The following is an 18,468-nucleotide window of genomic DNA, read 5'->3' on the forward strand; positions in this document are numbered from 1 at the left end:
ATCCTTTATTGTTTCTCTTTTCAGTGAGAAACACTATTGCCATTTGGTGCTCTATCACCTAGGTTTTTAAAAATCCCTTTGGAAAATTAACAAATTCAACAGTATCAACATACTTTCTATTTTGTAGATGCTAAAGACAAAGAGGGAAAATGTCTCTCACTATTTTTATCCTCAACACTCAGCACAGTGCCTTGCCCAGAGCAAGTGCCCAGTGGGAATCTGCCACAGGAGTGCTCGAGTGTTTACTATGAGCCAGGCACTGTGCTAGTGGCTAACAAAATCCTCAGGAGTGAAGGAAGATTTTCAGAATTCTCTGCTGGTTTTTCTTAGAGTAATTACAGAGTGGTTAACAGAAAAACTGAATAAGGGGAAAATGGCTAAATTGAAAGTTATAATTGTTATTCTCGATGATAAAACAAAATGCCAGTAAATATATTTGACATTGTTCTTTGCAAACCTGACCAGGCTTACAAGCCCTATACAAAATCTAATTAAGAATGAATAAAGACAAATGAGCTTCAAATGACTATGGACATAATTTTTATTTAAGCATGGGCTTTAGCTTGGTTCACCCTAGAGTGCAACCTTTTAGTTAAGTTAGTAAAGAGTTCAGGGCTACAGGTCCATAATAATGTTGCTGGTGTTGGTACAACTTCAATCAGAAAGTATGAATATGACCTGTAGGAAAAACAGTCCACAAAGAGAACACAATGAAAACATCCACTGTTTTACAAATCACTCTGTTACCACAGACACAGGATGGCAGTTACTGTTAGTGAATCAGCCACAGAACACTTAAAAAAAATCTTCAGACAAGGAAATGGGAACTCCTTTGTCGGAGACAGGATTTTCATCCACAATTTTTAAGTAGAAAATATTTCAAGGTCAAGCATTTTTCTTATCCACAAAACAACGCTAAACCAACATACATTGTAAGGAGTATATTAAAGGAGATACAATATCTTTACAACTATCTTCTTGAGTAGGTATTTCAATGAATTTTCTGTAGAATATAAGTAGCCCGAAATTCAGCAGCAAATATTGCAACATAACAAGTAAATACAGTGTCCATGTGTTATACTGTAGAAGAGAATACATAAAAAGACATTGATAATTTAATCATATAAAACATGATACATAGCTGAAATACAGTCCACTTAAAATAGCTTTGTGACCACAAATGTTAAATACTGTACTAAATGTCATTTTTAAACATAAAATCTCTTAAATTTTGTGCTTGAACTTTTTTCTGTTAAACTATTTCTTATTTTCAATACTGCCACTGTAACTGATATTACAACAGATCACAATTTTCACGGACACATCAACATGAAGACATTTACTTTTGAGAAAATAAGTCACTTATCATTAGTTCACAGTGTGGGGAAGTGTGTACACTCGGTCGTGAGAAGGGCTTTCAGTGAATCACTAAGTCCTCCACAGAAATTTCCTGATATGAGATGCAGTGAGAGATTTAAAAGAATGAAAAGCAACACATCACATGTTGAAAGGAAAAATAAACATTTTGATTCTTCATGGGTATCGTCTAAGTGACCTTCGTCTTCTGTTGTAGAAGTGCCTGAGCCCATGTTGTCGTGAAAAATTCATCATGTAATTTTGTTTGCGGGTGCTGTTAAAATCAGAAAAGACAGGCAGAGAGGGAAAGGAGAAAGAGCATGTCAGTCCAATCATTGAAAGTACAATCTAGTCTAAGTCCTAAGTAACCCTGATATTTATCTGAAAATTTTCAAGGTTAACAGGTCATAAAGGACATTACTATCCTAGGACAGAAGGTTAACACCTGTGTTCACTGCTTTTGGCCTTGAAGAAATCCCCTTCGATTCATGAGTAAACAAACCAGAAACAAAACAAAAGAAAACAAAACAGTACATTCTCTTTATTCATAGCAAAAGCAGGCTGAGACTGTTTTGGGATTTTTAATTTTATTCTTGAACCTTTTCTGAAAACATTTACACAGGTGAATTTCACTTGAGAGATAGCGGGTGCTGTCACTCATTACCTTATTTAAATACACCTTTAACAGGTAGGAAACATAATTTGATTCCTTTTGCAAACATTTTTATAGAAAACTGAAAAAGCAAAAACAAAAGAAAAACAAACTCATTAGCTGAATCAGCTGGATATTTCTACTTTATGCAGTCCTGAGGCAAATGAAGAAACAAGTTTTCTCCTGAATGTTGGGTTCCACTGCCTTCCTCAAACAAGTGTCAGGAGAAAGAATCCTGTTACCTCTTTAGTCACAAAATATTGGGACTGGCACTTAGCTGTTGTCCTGCCAGCACCGCAGGTCACCTGTGGACTTTCCCTGAGCTATTACAGTGGCCCCTAAACTAGCCTCCTCAGTCCCTCCCCTTATGAAACGCCACTGGCAAGAAACAATAAAATACTAAGATGTGTAATTATATGTGTATGCATGTGTATCTTCCCACATATACATAGAGTGGATTTTTTTGGATTGGCCAATGTTTTAATGATTTGTAGTAATGCCGAGTTTGCCAGGGAGTTGGGGAGTTGGCACCCGTTGGTTCAATCTTTCTGAAATGCTGCTCAGCAGGACCTCGCAAATGTCTTTTTCTTTTTAAAAAATTTTCAATTCCAGTACATTCAATACTATATTAGTTTCAGGCATACACAACAGTGGTTATTATATGACTTATGAAGTAATCATCCTCATAAGTCTAGTACCCACCTGGCACCAGTCATAGTTATTGCAGTATTATTGACTATATTCCCTATGCTCTACTTTACATCCTCGTGACTATTTTGTAATTGAAAATTCATACAGTGGGCTTTGTGCACAAGTTTCAATAAACTTTCCCTCAAATTCTGGCTTTACTTTGTTAAAAAGACATTCATAATCCTCTTGTCTATGGAGCAACATATAAGTCAATTTAGCCAGATATTTCAAGTCCTCTACACATTCAGTCTTACTGTTTTTCCAGTCTCTCTTCCACTACACCTATACACAGACTGCTCTATCCACATTCACTTTGAACTTCTTTCATCTGCCTCATTTGTCAATCCTCATATCACTTTCTAAATTTCTACTTATTTTTCAAGTATTATTTATTGTCCACCTCCTCCAGAAGTGATTTTCCCCTCTACTTTGAACTCTCAGTAGTGTTTATTTCCTGCTTTGAATGGAGACTGTTTGTGTTCACATCTTGGCTCCCCATGACTAAACTTTTGTAGCAGCCTGTCCCCGAAAGCCCCCACCCCGACACCACAACCTTGAGCCTCCTGCCTCAACCGGCGGGCAGTCAAGGCATGTTTGATGAACTTTTGATGACTTACTGATTGGATTCCTGTTGTAAATCATTACTCTTTAACTATAAGGAATAATTGCAAAGTTAAAGCAATGAAAATTATTCTGTTGCAAACATGTTTAAAAATATAAGGTACTCGAGAATTTAAAACAGTTAAAATATTTTACACACACAAAAAAATAAACTCAGAACACTCAAGATATTTAGTTATATCAATGGAACAAAAAAACATTTAATTTAAATAAATATTGACGTGCATGTTTAATGGCTTCAAGGCAACTTCTCCATATAACTATCTACTATGGATTGGTTTAAATTCTTCATTTTTATATGTGAGAAAACACACATTAACAGGTTTTACATCATTAATACCTTGACTATCAGCCCAGCGTGGAAGCTTATATCTAATTTAGGGGCATTGCGGTTTATTAGATACTTTTAAATTTTAAGTGAATTTATGTATCAGTAGCATATTGTTAGATCTTTGTGAATGTTGTTATGCATACAGCATTTGTTATAGATGTTTGCAATAGATGTCTAGTGTTTATGTAGTCACATTAAAAATGGCCATGTTTTCAAAGTATCCTTAGTATTGACTAGCAATTTCTTATGTAAATCATAAATATCTTTGGAGTCAGGTTGGAATATAATGAAGCAAGCTTTTCCAGTTCATAAGCTGTTTAAAATCAAGCACCATGGCAAGCTATACCAAAATGCCATATGCCTTTAGGACTGTTAACAAACTGATGTGGTTATTAAACAATGATTGTGGCTTTTAAACGGTCTGATTCACAGGTTTGGGCATTAGGGAAATTTTAAATAAGTTTAAAGATATCATATTTGTTTTCTGTGTGGAGCAGATCTGTGAGCCTATTTTTGTTTTTGCTACATATAGGTGTATATAGATAATGTTGCAACCAAAATAATAATAAGCTTGATAGAACTTTAAAGATTTATTTCTCCACTGCAATTATAGGGAAAATAATTTTTATTATAAGTATAATGAAAGCAGATAATCTTCATCCCAAGGTATATCAATTATGCTACTTGATATCAATTTGCTTTGGCTGTGGATGGAACTAGGTCCATTTAAAAATTCTCCCATTATGAGTAAGTCATGAAAGAAGGGAGAATGAACATCAATGGCTTCTTGGAAATGCTAACTTAAATTACCATGATCCCTTACGGAGTTTAGGGACTTGACATATGAAATTATAAAATGCTTGTCTATTTCTGCATAGGAAAACAGATATTGCAAGATCTTTTAAGAACTAGTGACTCTGCTCCTCTGAACTGCTATTCCTCACTGGGGCCATTATCTTAGGTCATTTATTATTATGGAAAAATTCAATTGATTTTTAATATATTCTATAGGAAATGGGAAAGATAGAGTCTTGGGAGACAATTCGATCTCATAGAAACATAGGCATTTTTACTAATTAATAGCTAACTTATCATCAAATCATAGGATCTAAAAAATAACACCTTATATAAATGCAGATGTAGGAATCCAGTAGACTGTCATATCTTTCAGAGAAATATTGGTGACTGTAAGATGGAACACTGCTATTCAAACTAATTCATGAAACTCGCCTGCAGAGAGGATGCTGTACATTTCACTTTCAAGGCCATGTATTTTCAGGAAGACTACATGCAAATAAGCGTGGGCTCATATAGCTCACAAATTTAAAGATTCCGTGTTTCTTTTTTCTGCTAAATGAGAATAATATCTGATAATGCATATCTTAGGGAGTTGTAAGGATTAAATGAAAACTTGTACCATAATATGCAAATGTTAAATAAGTGGTAACCATTTTATCTTCTGTCCTAAGTATCTCCATTAGGTAACAAATGTAAACATATGTTAAGGAAGGCCAATTGTACCTACAAATAAAATCTAGAACTCACAAATATTATGGATAAATCCATTCCCTTCTGCAAATTCATTTATTAACTTAGAATTGAGAAGTAAGGCATCTTCACACACTGCTGCAAATCCATCTTTTAAAAGACATCACATTTAATCAGACCCTTAGCTTGTTTACGTTTCTGTTTTCACTTTCCCCTCATAACCAATGTATCAACTGTGACACGCCAAGAGCACCTAATACAGCCCCGGGCACAGAGTCGAGTTGTTCCCGGTGAGGGGGTGCTGACTGGCACTCCTGTCCATGCTGCTGTGCCCGACATCGCATGCATTCAAGTTACCGCCATTTGGCTGAACTCTGCGTTTACATGATAGAGCTTTCAAATGCTCCTGCATATCTCAGTATCACATATAACTTTGTTTTCATAATTTTTTCAACTGCAAAGGTCTCCAACAAAACTTGTTAGTTAATGTAGGTACAGCGATGAAATTATTAGTAAACATACCTCAGAATTAGTAAGAGACTTACCTTACTCTAGTGGAAAACCAATGACAGCAAATAATGAAATATAACACAAGTTAAAAAATGCCTTTCAATACATGCAGCACTGTGATTAGTCATAAAAGTCTGATCAGGTTTAGACGCAATATAGGATTTTTCATCTCTTTTGAAAATAAAAATTAAAGATGTTATTCCTTATTCTTCAATACCTAATATATACATATATTTAACTTTTAAATGTAATGCAACATGCAATATTTGCTCATAACCATATGTTAAGGTACATGTAGCTATTGTACTATATTTGGCATAAATGTTGCATACAAAGTATAAATATAAAAGTACTGTTTAATAACTACCATTACATTTATTATCTGATTTTGAAATTATTTACATTTTAGAAAATAGTTATTCCTGAATATATTAAGGAATGGGCTTTTAAGAATATAGAAATCCTCTATATTAGATAATAAATTTAATACATGATAAATATGCTTTGCAACAAATGTAATATGCTCATCTCCATAAATCATTTGTGCCAAAAATGTGACAGTATCTTGATAATGAATAGCATAAAGAGATGGTCACGATGGAACACATATAATTAAAATCTGATAAACGCATTTAAGACCATAGTTAGAAACATATTGCTTTTCAATTTTCATTAAATGTGGTAATAATTTACTTTTTTGTAAATCAATTCACACAGGCTAACTCTTTACTGAGCAATTTGCTTTTAAGGTACACATGCAAAAATTGGCCCACTCCATTATATACATGACAGTGTGTGACTTAGACACGTACACAGGAAATGTGATGTAGGAATGAAATGCATAGTTTGGTGAAGGAGATTCTTAGGATAGAAGTATGAGTGCCCAACAAAAGAAATGAAGACAAAGAAGTCTCTTTTATCCTAAGAAGAACCTCACCAGCATGGATCTTGTGAGGGATCTGCCCAAATGTATTCACAACATTTACTGAAAAACAAATGTTCTATACTAGCAAATGAATTCAGAGAAATTAGGTTTCTGACACTGGATTGTCAATGATTGTGTTATGCTACATCATTCAGACTTTGCAGAATGAGGACTTTTTGGTAAGCTAGTGAGGCTGGAAAAAAGTGATCTGTCACTTTGGTTCATCTGTTCTGCGGCAGATTAACAGGGCTTAATCATCATGAAGTGCTTTTCATGGGCAGGTTTTAGTGAAAAACATCAGAGTGGGAAGATTACATTCTCAAACAAGCATGAAACGTAAGTGACTTTGCTTGTTAAATGCTAAAAGGTAGTTTTTATCTTTATGGTGGGGGGCTTGTCATTCTGTGCATCCATATTTATGAAACTCAAATCCTTTTGCAGGGAGTATTTTAAAATTAAGCCATTAAATTAAAAACATATTATGTACCTCGTTCATTTAGATGAATTCCTAAACCTTCAAATACTTTCAAAAGTGCTAAATTTGTCCTCACCAAGTTCATGTATCTTTTTTGTTAAGTTAATACGGGCAGTACTGAAGTTAAATTCAAGATACCATGCGTGACCAGTTTTTCTTTCTAGGGATTTTTAGCATGTGTCCTTAGTGCACATGCACAAAAGTGAAACTATGGTAATAAAGCTAGGTTAAGGCCAGTCTTCACTCAGAAAAGTAAACACATTTTAAAAATGTATACCCCCAATCATTAGTTGCAAAAACATATTAGTACGTTCAGTTAAGTAGGGCTCATATCTCTTTAGATATGAACCTCAGTCTCCTCTTCTCCCCTCCACACCTGAGGAGTTAACATTGCTAGTTTATATAACTAAGTGTTATTATATAAAAGTATAGTGAATAGAGATGATATTTTGAATTAATAGGAATTTCTGGGGGTGTTCACCTATTTCTAAATATACACCTGTAGTAGCAAAGCTATAATTAGTAATATTGTGAACCGTGACATGAACCTCAGCTAGCTTCTTTGTGCCTCACTTGGTTGAAAGACACTCTGGAAAATTTTTATATTTTATTTTTCTGAATTCTCTGAAATGTTCATTTTTTTAATTTTAAGCTCATAAAACGATGAATTAAAGTAATAATTTTGTATTGCTGCCAAGGGCATATTAATTAGTGAATGCCTTGAAACTTTTGTGACTCTTCTGAAAAGAAATACTTTGAAAGAGTACAGTGGCATAAAAATGTTAACTCCTAAGGCAAGAGCAAAACATCTGAAAATATGTATTCTTTGTATTGTATTTTTGAAACAACTCATTTATTGAACTCAGCTTCATGAGGTATTTCTTTCCAAAAAAGAAAAAAAAGTCAAGTCCTTTAATTTTAACAAATTTTTGAATTGTGATTAAAGAGATGGCATCTGCTTCTAAAGTTATATGTGTAATATAGAAATAAAATTATATGGTGGTATGGATAAAGTTATAGTATTTAAAATGTTCACTGAAAGAAGATGCTGAATAAAATGCCCATCATGCAGCAGTGCTTGTGTGGCAGCGCTCTTCTATCATTCGAATGGTTTTCGTGTTCTGACAGTTTGAGACAATAATGTAGAATAAAAGCAGAGAGGTGCCTGGTAAGTTATAAATTCTTCTAAGTATTAAACTTCTGGAGCTGGAATAAAAGTGAAGTCTTTACAAATACAGATGATTGCCCCAGAAAAACACCAGAAACAACAGGTATAATCAATGTGGTAGATTTCATATAATCTGAACTTAATTCTTGTAATAATATCATGATGCTGGTAAACTGCTTATAAAACTAATACCAACACCAGGTATTTCAGAAGGTTTCCTTGGGAGGTGTGTGGTGAAGCCAGTGTTCTGAGGGCCTCGGGGGCAGCAGGTCAACAGGGAGCTGAGAACAGAGTTCTGCCTCTAAGTTGTGAAGAGGTTATTTCATACCGGAGGACTGTTTGCACCTCTGACCCCGCTACTCTTTCACTGTAGTCCAAGGGAGGGATTTATGGTGATGATACCCCTCTGAAGTCCTAAATAGATAACTGGAATTGCTAGGCTGGGTGGCAGGAGAAGAAATATTTACTCAAACCTATGCTATATTAAGAAATGTTATGGCTACCAAAGGGTGGTATTAGCATCCTGTCTTCGGAGGACTGTTAAATTTTGAAGTTTCCGTGGGAGTTGGCAATGCTTTGTCTGGCACAGGAGCCCCACTAACGTAAACTGTCTTGGCAAGAGACTTGAAAGATATCAAGGGGTTATTGACTCAAAATTTGATTCTCAACCAGTTTATTAATATCGCCTGAGGTGCTTTTAGAAAAAGACTGATACTCAGGCCCCACTCCAGATCAATTTAAATCAAGTCATTCGTAGCGATGGGCCTAGGCATTGGGGCATTAGCTGATGCTTCCAAAAGCTCCTGAGGGATTCAGTCAGATTGAGAAGCGCTGCTCTAAAAAAGAGTGGCCAGGGCAGAATGGCTCTAGGGATGGTTTTGGTTTATTTGGACATCTCTCTCTGGCCTTACCATATATTTATTCATTTAAAAACCAGGTTATTTTATTCTCCTGGATTAATGTAGTCTGAGGAGATCAGTATTGAAGTAAAACATCAGCCTCATATATAGATATGTAGATTCAAGTGAGTCTGGACTGTTACTTTAAACTTCAACTTTGTCTTGTGGAGGCAGAGCCCAGCAAGTTGTCCAAAGCAGCAGAGCGCACAGTGGGGCTTGTGTGGGGACTGGGTTGCTCTTGGATTTGGGGTTGATATGGATGCCATGCAAGCAGGTGCCTCAGTGAAACTAAGACAAGGGCCAACTCAAGACTGAAAAATTCAGCTCATGGCTATGATTGAAAGAAAACAAATCTGGTAGTTTTCCTACCAATTACTTGTTTAAATTTGCTTTCAAAATGACTGAAATCAGCCAAGGGACTGATTTCATTTTCGATTTGGTAAACAGAATGAACATTTGAACCTATCTACCGAGAAGATTCGCCTCTCCTTGCCAACCACCTGGAGCCACCAGTCCGAACCCGTCGAGACATAAGCATTCCAGTTCTACAGGAACTAGATTGTTAGAGAAAAAGCAAGTCATCTCTCTGTGGAACAGTCAACCCGCTAGGTGAGAGTGGTGCCAACCTTACTGTATGGGAGAAACCAAAGGGGAGCGCCCTTCGCTTGTTAGGTGCTGGGGCCGGTCAGGAGGAATTTGAAACTGCAAATTCTTTGTTCTAGTTGCAACCATAACATTAATGGAGGAATGCCTCAGGCATCTGTGGCTGAGACAGGTGTTAGTAATTGGGTACATTAACTAAGTAATACTCTGCAGGTTAATCCATATAGACCATTTCCCTTTTCAGAATGTCATTCCATTTTATAAGGCAACCAGATCTGGCAAAGGGACTGCTTCCCATTTATCTGGAGACTTTTGTTTGATCCAATTTAACTAATATTGTCAAATCCTTAAATAAATCTCTTGCTCATTGAGTTTTCTAAGGTACATTAAATTACATTTGGGGCTTTATTATTTCACATTGACTTGAGTTATAGGTTGTAGTTGCCAAAGAGTATAAGCCAAAGTCCCAAGGGCATCTCTTCAGGAACAATTCTTACTGAATTAAGGAGCATGCCAGAGCAAAGGAACTTCAAACCTTTCTAAAATGAACATGGGGTGCTACGAATCAGATACTCACAGGACGACCTCCACGTGGTCCAAAGCCCACTGATCATGACCTGTTCCATTGTGGCGTGGCTGCCACCAGCGCAATAAAACTCCTTTCATCCGTGCCTCCCTAGGTCACAGATAGAAGGACAAAGAGGGTAAACACTAGAAGGCACAGAACTTTCTGCTATGTGACTTCCACACTTCTAATATAATAGGTTAATCTAAATCAACAAAATTTTGGGTATGGAATTCAGATTTGCTCAGATCATAGTACTCGTCTGAGCAGCATTACATTTTATGGGCTACTCCAGGACTTGTACCTCTCTCTCCCTTATTCCCCTTGCTACACTAGCACTGGGAAGAGCAACACATTCAGCCAACAAACATGATGTGCCTCCTGTGTGGGCACTGTGCTAGAAGCTAGGGGTACAAAAGTGACAAAAAGCTAAGCAAAAGTGACATAATTGCCTATCTTCACAAAATTTCACATAAGCATACCCAACAGAAAATTTAAAATGTTTTAAATCCCCTCCCCACCCCTTGACATCACCACACTATTGTCTGTGTCTAGGGGTTATGCATGTATGTTCTTTGGCTAATTCCTTCAACTTGTTTCATCCAGCCCCTCCTCCTCCCTCCCCGTGACAGCTGTCACTCTGTTTCATTGGTTCATGCCTCTTTTTAAATTTTGTTCATCAGTATATTTCTTCATTAGATTCCACATATAGGTGAAATCATATGGTATTTGTCTTTCTCTGACTGGCTTATTTCACTTAGCATAATAATCTCCTGGTCCATCCATGCTGTCGCAAAAGATTTCTAACATCACGAAAAAGAGGACAGATCTCTAACATCATGAAAAAGAGAACAGAATTGTTTCCTTTTTTTTTTTTTTTTTGCGTAATGTTAGCAATAAAAAATAAAGAAAAAAATTTATTTTTACTCTCCCCCAAAAACAAAAAAAAAAGTTGCTTCCTAAATGACTAGAAATACTGGTTAGAGTATTTTGTCTGTTGTTCTCCTAGGAAACATAACACAACTTTGGAGGTCAGGGTTAGTCTTGGTTCTGCCACTACCTACGCTTGTAGAATAGGTCTGGTAACCTCACCAAATTTCAAGGCCAAACTCTGATTCTCAGGGATCTTGTGTGAGACAACCCCTCTCCACTCAGGCCACTTACAGGGGGATGTTGTAAGACACTCTCTGAGCCTGCATGAAGTCCTTGGGCTGGTGCTGCGCGATAACATGCCAGGTGATCCCGTTGTTGACGCTGTACTGCAGCAGCACGGCCTTGTCCACCGCGTGTGGGCCGCTCAGGTCACTGTTGCAGCTGTCTGTCTGCGAAGTGCTCCCAATTTGCAAAACAAACATGATTTTGCTGAAAAACACAGGGAGAATCATCTTTAAATGAGAGTTCAGGAAGTATTAAAGGAGCTATACTTTCTAATTTAAAAATAATTCTTGCTCCTAAAGCCCACAATTCTCTAGTTCATAATATAGTAAAAACAGAAGCATTCAGTCTTATGACTAAATCACAGTAGTAGTAAAATTTGTTTATATTATATTTTACAGCATATATATGAAAATTAATTTTGAAAAGGCTGGTATTATTTTTTTAAATTTTATTTTTACTTTTGAGGGGAAGGGAGGAGGGAGACAGAGAGGGAGAGAAACATCGATGTGAGAGAGAAACATTGATCAGCTGCCAGGCATGTGTTCACAACCAGGAATTGAACCGGTCACTTTTTGGTTTGCAGGGTGATGCCCAACCAACTGAGCCACACCAGCTGGGGTGAAGAGGCTGGTTATCTACACAAAGAAAACAATTCTGCCCTGGCTGGTGTGGCTCAGTGGATTGAGCACCAGCCTCCAAATCAAAGGGTTGCTTGTTTAATTCCCAGTCAGGGCACATGCCTGGGTTGCAGGCCAGGTCCCCAGCAGCGGAGTGCATAAGAGGCAACCTCACATTGCTGTTTCTCTCCATTTTTCTCCCTCCCTTCCTCTCTCTAAAAATAAATAAATAAAATCTTTAAAAAAAAAGAAAACAATTCTGTTCTCTTTTTCATGATGTTAGAGATCTGTCCTCTTTTTCATGATGTTAGAAGTCTTGTTAGAGTATTTCATCTGAAACAGCTTCTATTCTCTGAAAAGTGTTATGAGCCAACGGGTGGTGGAGGACATGAGAGGACAAGGAATAAAACCACAATATTTATGCTACATAGTTTTTTTTACAAATACAATAGCTCAAAGGTGAATAGCATCTACACAGGTGCTCCAAGGGATAAATCATTATGTCCATTTTAGGAAAGGATGTCTGGAGATGAAAGCAGAGGGAAAACTGAGTTAGACATGCAGACTCTGGGCCATGCCTTCTCTTTTCTGATGTGTCCTTTTGCTTTTCACAGGTATTCTTGCCTGAAGAAGACGCAGTTTTTAACATAGTAGATCTAGCCTTGGTGATGAATAGAGTAATCCCACTTAGGGTAGGTGGTCAAATAAAGCACTAGACTTAAAACTTGTAAGTGTATGAATGAATTTAAAACAAAGTTACTTATATAACATGATGTGTAGTTATTAACTAAGCAGCTAGTTGTAGCTCTAAGTAAGGTTAAGGAAAACATCAAGTTGTCTCTAAGTACATCTTTTCGGTAGGAAAAAATGGGATGGAGGGACATAACATCTTTTGGTATCTCCATAGTTACCATGTAAGAATTAATTTTATTATATTTTGATTATCATATAGAAAGCCCCTAAACCTGCCTTTCTGCCTCTAAAAATACATTACTAATATTTTCCAAAGTGAAAAACCTCAAGAAAACATCTACTTTTTATTAACCAAATACTAATTCTCAAATATATTCATAGCTACTGAACACTTTTCAGCATTCAGGTCATATTCTAATCTAGTACTTTATAACCTTCAAAGAACCTTGGAATCTCTTCCTGAATCACACAGACAAAAAGCGGTGTTTGTACCGGCTAAGTGGCTGAGCTAGGAAGGGCAGCGGGGAGTGGGCAGGTAGGAAACCCAACAGTCGTGGGGTCTCTTTTTCTCTGTCACTTTCCTAGTTGATTTACATAGTCTCTGCCCACTTTATTCTGTGTTAACATGTAGCTTCTACAGCATGTGAATTTTTAAAGTTCTCATCCATCATCTATGCCCCATTTCCATCTATTGTAACTACATATCCTGGATATAGATATAGGTTTGTGTGACGGCAAATCTACTTCTCATATACATTTACATTTATATGCTTGCAAATGGTCAACATTGTTATCGATACAGATTAGCCATAGCCAACTCATTATTTTACTTATTTTTCAACTTTATTGAGATATAATTGATGTAAAACATTGTATAAATTTATGGTGTACAATGGGTTGATCTGACATACTTACCAATTTTTTTTATATTTGGTCATTTCTCTACGCGTATGCCAGTCACTGCTACTCAGTATGTGTGAAGAGATATAAGGTGATGCTATAATAAATTTAAGTAAAGCATAATTCTGGGCTGTGAACACATACTGCTTCTTCATACCAAATTCAAATGACACTTACATTTCCACTGCTCAGCGATGCCTGTGCCATAAAGTTCGTGGTCGTATCTGAGAGACAGTGGACAATGAGCAGTCTTGTGACTGATTCTATGTCTGAACTATGCCACAGGAGTTTTGTTACCTTGCACGAGTGAGATCCAGAGGTTTGGTGGCAGCCTGCCTTATCTGACAGCCATTGAAATAGAGCGAGTCTCCATGTGCGTAGGGTGCCAGCTGCCCACAACCACTTCCTATCACTCCACCTTGGATGGTCTCCCAGTTTGCCTCAGTGACTCTTGCTGACTCAAAATTATCCTTAATGTAACTGGGAAGGTCGTGACTGAAAACAGAGCAATCATCACCTAGAGGGAAGGAAATAACCACACAGATTAGCTGCAACAAGCAGAATCATCAAATGGAATCATTAAGAACAAGTATTCGATTTCAGATTTAATACATTATTGTAACTGTAAGAATGACAAAATACTAAGCAGGTATAGACTCCCTGAAAGAAATATCTCTTTATTTTAGCAATTATTGGCTAACATTGTTGAAGTAAATCCTGTTGTCTCTGAGTCAGTGTTTATGAAAAAAACATAGTTACTAAATACTTCTTGCTCCTGTAAACCTATCATTTAAATACCTCAGCATCTGGCCGGGACTGCACGTTTACCAATGATAGATCTCAGTAGGGAGCTCTCACCCTGGCATGAGAGGCCAACCTAATATCTTTTGCCCAGCATGATTTTTGTAGTAGAAAATAGGACAAATCATGCTCTTTTCCTTTTAGCTCTATACTAGAGGATTCTTGAGAGCAGAATCTGTATTTTATTCATTATTGGATTCTAGTACCTAGCACAATACTTAGCACAATAAAATATTCAGTAATGAAGCTGGGATAAATAAATGCATAATGAATAAACTGGGAGTGTCTCTCTCGGAGACCACTGAGCTGAAATACTGACATTTAAGTAAGATGCTACATTAGCAAATGCGTGTGTGCTTGCATTTCCCCTTGAACAGCTCAATTTTCCTAAATAGTCCAAAATAGTTTAAAATTAAAAGGTTATAGAGGTCTGCTGGATTGGGGAGATGGAAAATTCCAGACATCTAGGACTCCGTGTGAGACATCTGATTTGTTCATTTGCCTAAAGATCAAATTCTCCAGCTAAGACACAGACAGACCCAGCCAGTCTCAGCGGTAGTGAGGCCAGGGGAAGGAGATGGCCGTCAGGTAATTTCTGAGGTCAGAGATGTGCAGCGGTCCACATTAATCACATTCATTTCATTTCCAGGCAAGGAAATAACATCAACCAAGAAATCTAGCCAGATTCTGCTCTGGAATACAAATTTGCGGATCCTTTCATTATGGGCGTGGGAAGTTGCATAATTCTGGTCCCCTTTGGATAAATCACAGATCTGTGAGAGACAGCAAGGCTGACTGAAAAGAACAACCTGAGCACCAATCTTCATTCTGACACTTACTCTGTGACCTTAGGCAAGTCACTTAACCTCCCTGTCTCAGTTTCTTTACCTATAAAGTGGGAATAATTATATTAGCTAATTTACAGGAATACCATAAATACTAAATGACTTTGCTGAATGACTGGTAGATGCTGTGTAAATAGTAAGTATAAGACAAGTGAGAATTCATTCAAAAGAGATTTGTTGAGCTTTGCTACCTGCCAGGAGTTAGGCTCTGAGAATGTAATCACGTGAAGTGAACTTTGTAAAAATGGAGGCAGAAACCTGTTAGAAACACTGCATGGGAGGAAAGCAGGGCTGCAGGCCTCTTAACAGGCTGACAGAGCAATTTCTTGTGATGTCAGGAGTCAAGCTGATTCTCTGTCCTAGGTATATGCAGCTCTTAGAAACCGAAGCAGTAAAAACTTTTTTTTTTTTTTTTTTTTTGAGTCATGAAGGCCTTTTTGGTGATAGGGTGAATTGGGAAACAGAACATCTTGAATCGTTAGCTACACCTCAGGAGGGCAGTGGCAGCTGCTGTTGGGAGGGGCTAGGAGAGAAAAGGAATATTGGCAGGTAGGCCAGGAAGGAGAGAGGTCCAGAAACGGAAGTGAAGTGTGGGGGGTAGGGGTGAGGACAGGGAATTATATGGAAGATGGGGGATGTGAGGGACTATAGAATCCCTGAGTAGATAAAATATGTATAAAAAATACCTCAAGGGACATAGCATTAAATTGTCTTTGAAAATTCATTCCAAAGATTAGTAACTTTATGATCAAGAGTACGTCATCTATCCCAAATCCCTCTGGCTGGAGTTCCTATCCATTGCCTAGTGGCCTTTGCATTCATGTTGAGATAAGGAGAACCTCATGCTCTCCTGTATTAGAAATGGCTGTCTGGGATCCAGACCTTGGAAACTCTCATCGCAGATGCAGATGGCGCCAGTGGTGCAGTATCCGTGCCCGCTGCAGAGCTTGGGGCAGGCCTCTCCGATGTACACGTGGTCAATCGCCCAGCTTTGCTTCTCAGCTTCTTCCCCCTTCTGGATCCAGCGGAACTGTGTTGCACTGAAAGTCCCACAGAGAGCAGGAGGGATTCAGTAGGTTGTTATCTCCCATGGCTGTGTCTAGCCTCTAGCCCTGGGAATGGGGACTATTTCTGAGAAAAGGGCTTCCCAAACTTCTCCCTCAAGCACCAACTGGCAGAGGAGAGTGAATACTGCTTCAGACTTTGGCAGTATACCCCAAAATGCTATTCTGGAAGCTCGTGCCTTCCCTGAAAATGTTATGTGATTTCCTATTTTGTTCCATTGTTAGTCTGTGTTCATTTTTCCTACAGAGATATATCATTTTCTAAATCTATGAGTAAAATGAATACTCTAGGAAGACTGTACTCCATTATGTTTACCCTGTGTCTTTTTGTAACCTGACCAACGCTGCACACCCCAGGGGGTATTTGGATCTGGAATGAGTGCAGTCCTTGGGATCACAGAACACTGTGGGGATGTGGTGCCAACTCCAGGTCTTTGGGGATCTGTGATTTGGGGCCTGTGATTGAATCTGGCAAGTGCTATGGTATTTAGTCAGAAGGAAATTTGAGATCTATGAGTCATTTACAAACATGACCCTATTACTTTCTATTTCTTCTGGGGACATGCAATTGCTATTTGGGGGCACAGGCTGATGAGAGGAGGAACAGAAAAAGGGACAGGATATTGGGGCTGCAACTAAAACTCCAGCCTCATTTTATCAGTTTTTCTCAGCTCACAGTATGAGCTCTGTAGAGACTGCCAGAAAATTCTGCAAAGTTTACCTTAGTATGCCACCTACCTGGAGGAGACATGATCAGGCAGCTGAATGGTGATTCTCTTCCAGCTTGAGCTGTTGACAGCATTGTAGATGGTCGCTTCATGGAACTGGAAGGGGGAACAGCCAATGCTGTTTGAAGAGGACGGAAGGCATTGGCTCTGAACAAGCTGCCAGGAATCCGACCTGCAGAAACCAAAGAGGTCGCACTAATGTGAACATAATGCTTTGGGTTGGGGTTAAATAAAGATATTTTAATGTGGATTTCCTATTTCCTATATATATATAATTACAGACAATAAAAAGAAAACTTGAGGGTGGGGAGTAGGGGTGGGTGGGGAAGGGGAAAGTGGTGGCAGGAAAATGGAGACAAATGTATTTGAACAATAAAAAAAATAAAAAAATAAAATAAAAAATAAAAAGAAAACTTGAAAATAATTTTACATAGATATATATTCTAACTCTTTACAAATACATGAATATATTCACAAACAATAGAATACGATAATAGCTTTCATGGTGCTGCATTTTAATGGCTTCCTCCCACTGATACTGTTACCAGAAACATACCTGGGTTTGATTGACAAAATTCTCTGTCTTACCAAATTTAACTCACTATAATTCATTTCTAAAAGTGGTGGTGGGACAGGCCTATCAACAGCCTAAGAAGGTAATTGCACTGTGTCAGACTTTATTTGATATGGTTATTATGCTTTCAGAGACGTAACCCTGGCTGAAGCATATTTAGATGTTTCATAGACTTAAATTTTCATTAAGATTGGCTGAAAATGAGTAAAATGAATAAAAAAGAGTTCTACTTTGAGGACAAATGTAGTCTCTTACTTATTTTAAAATGTAAAGTTTGCATGAAAATGGATTTTTCTTGGTTTTGGTTTGAAGAAAAAATTTGAAAATAAGATGTGTAAGTTTAATATGAATGAAATTTATACATGCAAAATACACATGAACTGACACTTTTTAAAAATCCTCACCTGAGGATATTTCATATTATTGATTTTAGAGGGAGAGGAAGGGACAAAGAGAGAGAGAGAAACACTGATGTGAGAGAGAAACATTTATGGGTTGCCTCCTGTACATGCTCTGACCAGGAATCAAACCTAGAACCTTTTGGTACGAGATGATGCTCCAACCAACTAAGCCAGCCAGCCAGGGCTGAACCGACACTTTTAATACAAAATACTGTACCTTTGTAAACAGTTGCCTTAAAAGTAGACAACCATTTGAACTGCATATTTGACTTTGGAGGAAATTTAAACATTTTTTTTCACGAACCTTGCATCCTTAGTGTACTCCAGCATCACGGAATGAAGGTCACCACAAGATGTGGCTTCACAACCCACTACAATCTAAAACAAACAGAAACAATCAGCAT

General features: G+C 37.5%; 1 protein-coding gene across 2 annotated transcripts in view; it reads right to left on the bottom strand.

Moving 5' to 3' along the window:
- Positions 1–534: 534 nt before the first annotated feature.
- Positions 535–18,468, bottom strand: part of RELN (reelin) — a 558,168-nt gene continuing 540,234 nt past the window's right edge. For both annotated transcript variants that reach the window (XM_054564075.1, XM_054564074.1), the window contains exons 58-64: positions 18,369–18,442; positions 17,100–17,261; positions 16,180–16,337; positions 13,949–14,168; positions 11,448–11,645; positions 10,296–10,394; positions 535–1,630 (exon numbers count right to left, since the gene is read on the bottom strand). In XM_054564075.1, coding sequence (XP_054420050.1) covers positions 1,534–1,630; positions 10,296–10,394; positions 11,448–11,645; positions 13,949–14,168; positions 16,180–16,337; positions 17,100–17,261; positions 18,369–18,442 — 1,008 coding nt within the window. In that variant the 3' untranslated portion in view covers positions 535–1,533. The remainder of the gene's footprint in view (positions 1,631–10,295; positions 10,395–11,447; positions 11,646–13,948; positions 14,169–16,179; positions 16,338–17,099; positions 17,262–18,368; positions 18,443–18,468) is intronic.

This window comes from Pteronotus mesoamericanus, unplaced genomic scaffold, assembly GCF_021234165.1.
Source record: "Pteronotus mesoamericanus isolate MK-2021 breed Mesoamerican mustached bat unplaced genomic scaffold, CSHL_Meso_final scaffold_85, whole genome shotgun sequence".
Classification (NCBI taxonomy): domain Eukaryota; kingdom Metazoa; phylum Chordata; class Mammalia; order Chiroptera; family Mormoopidae; genus Pteronotus; species Pteronotus mesoamericanus.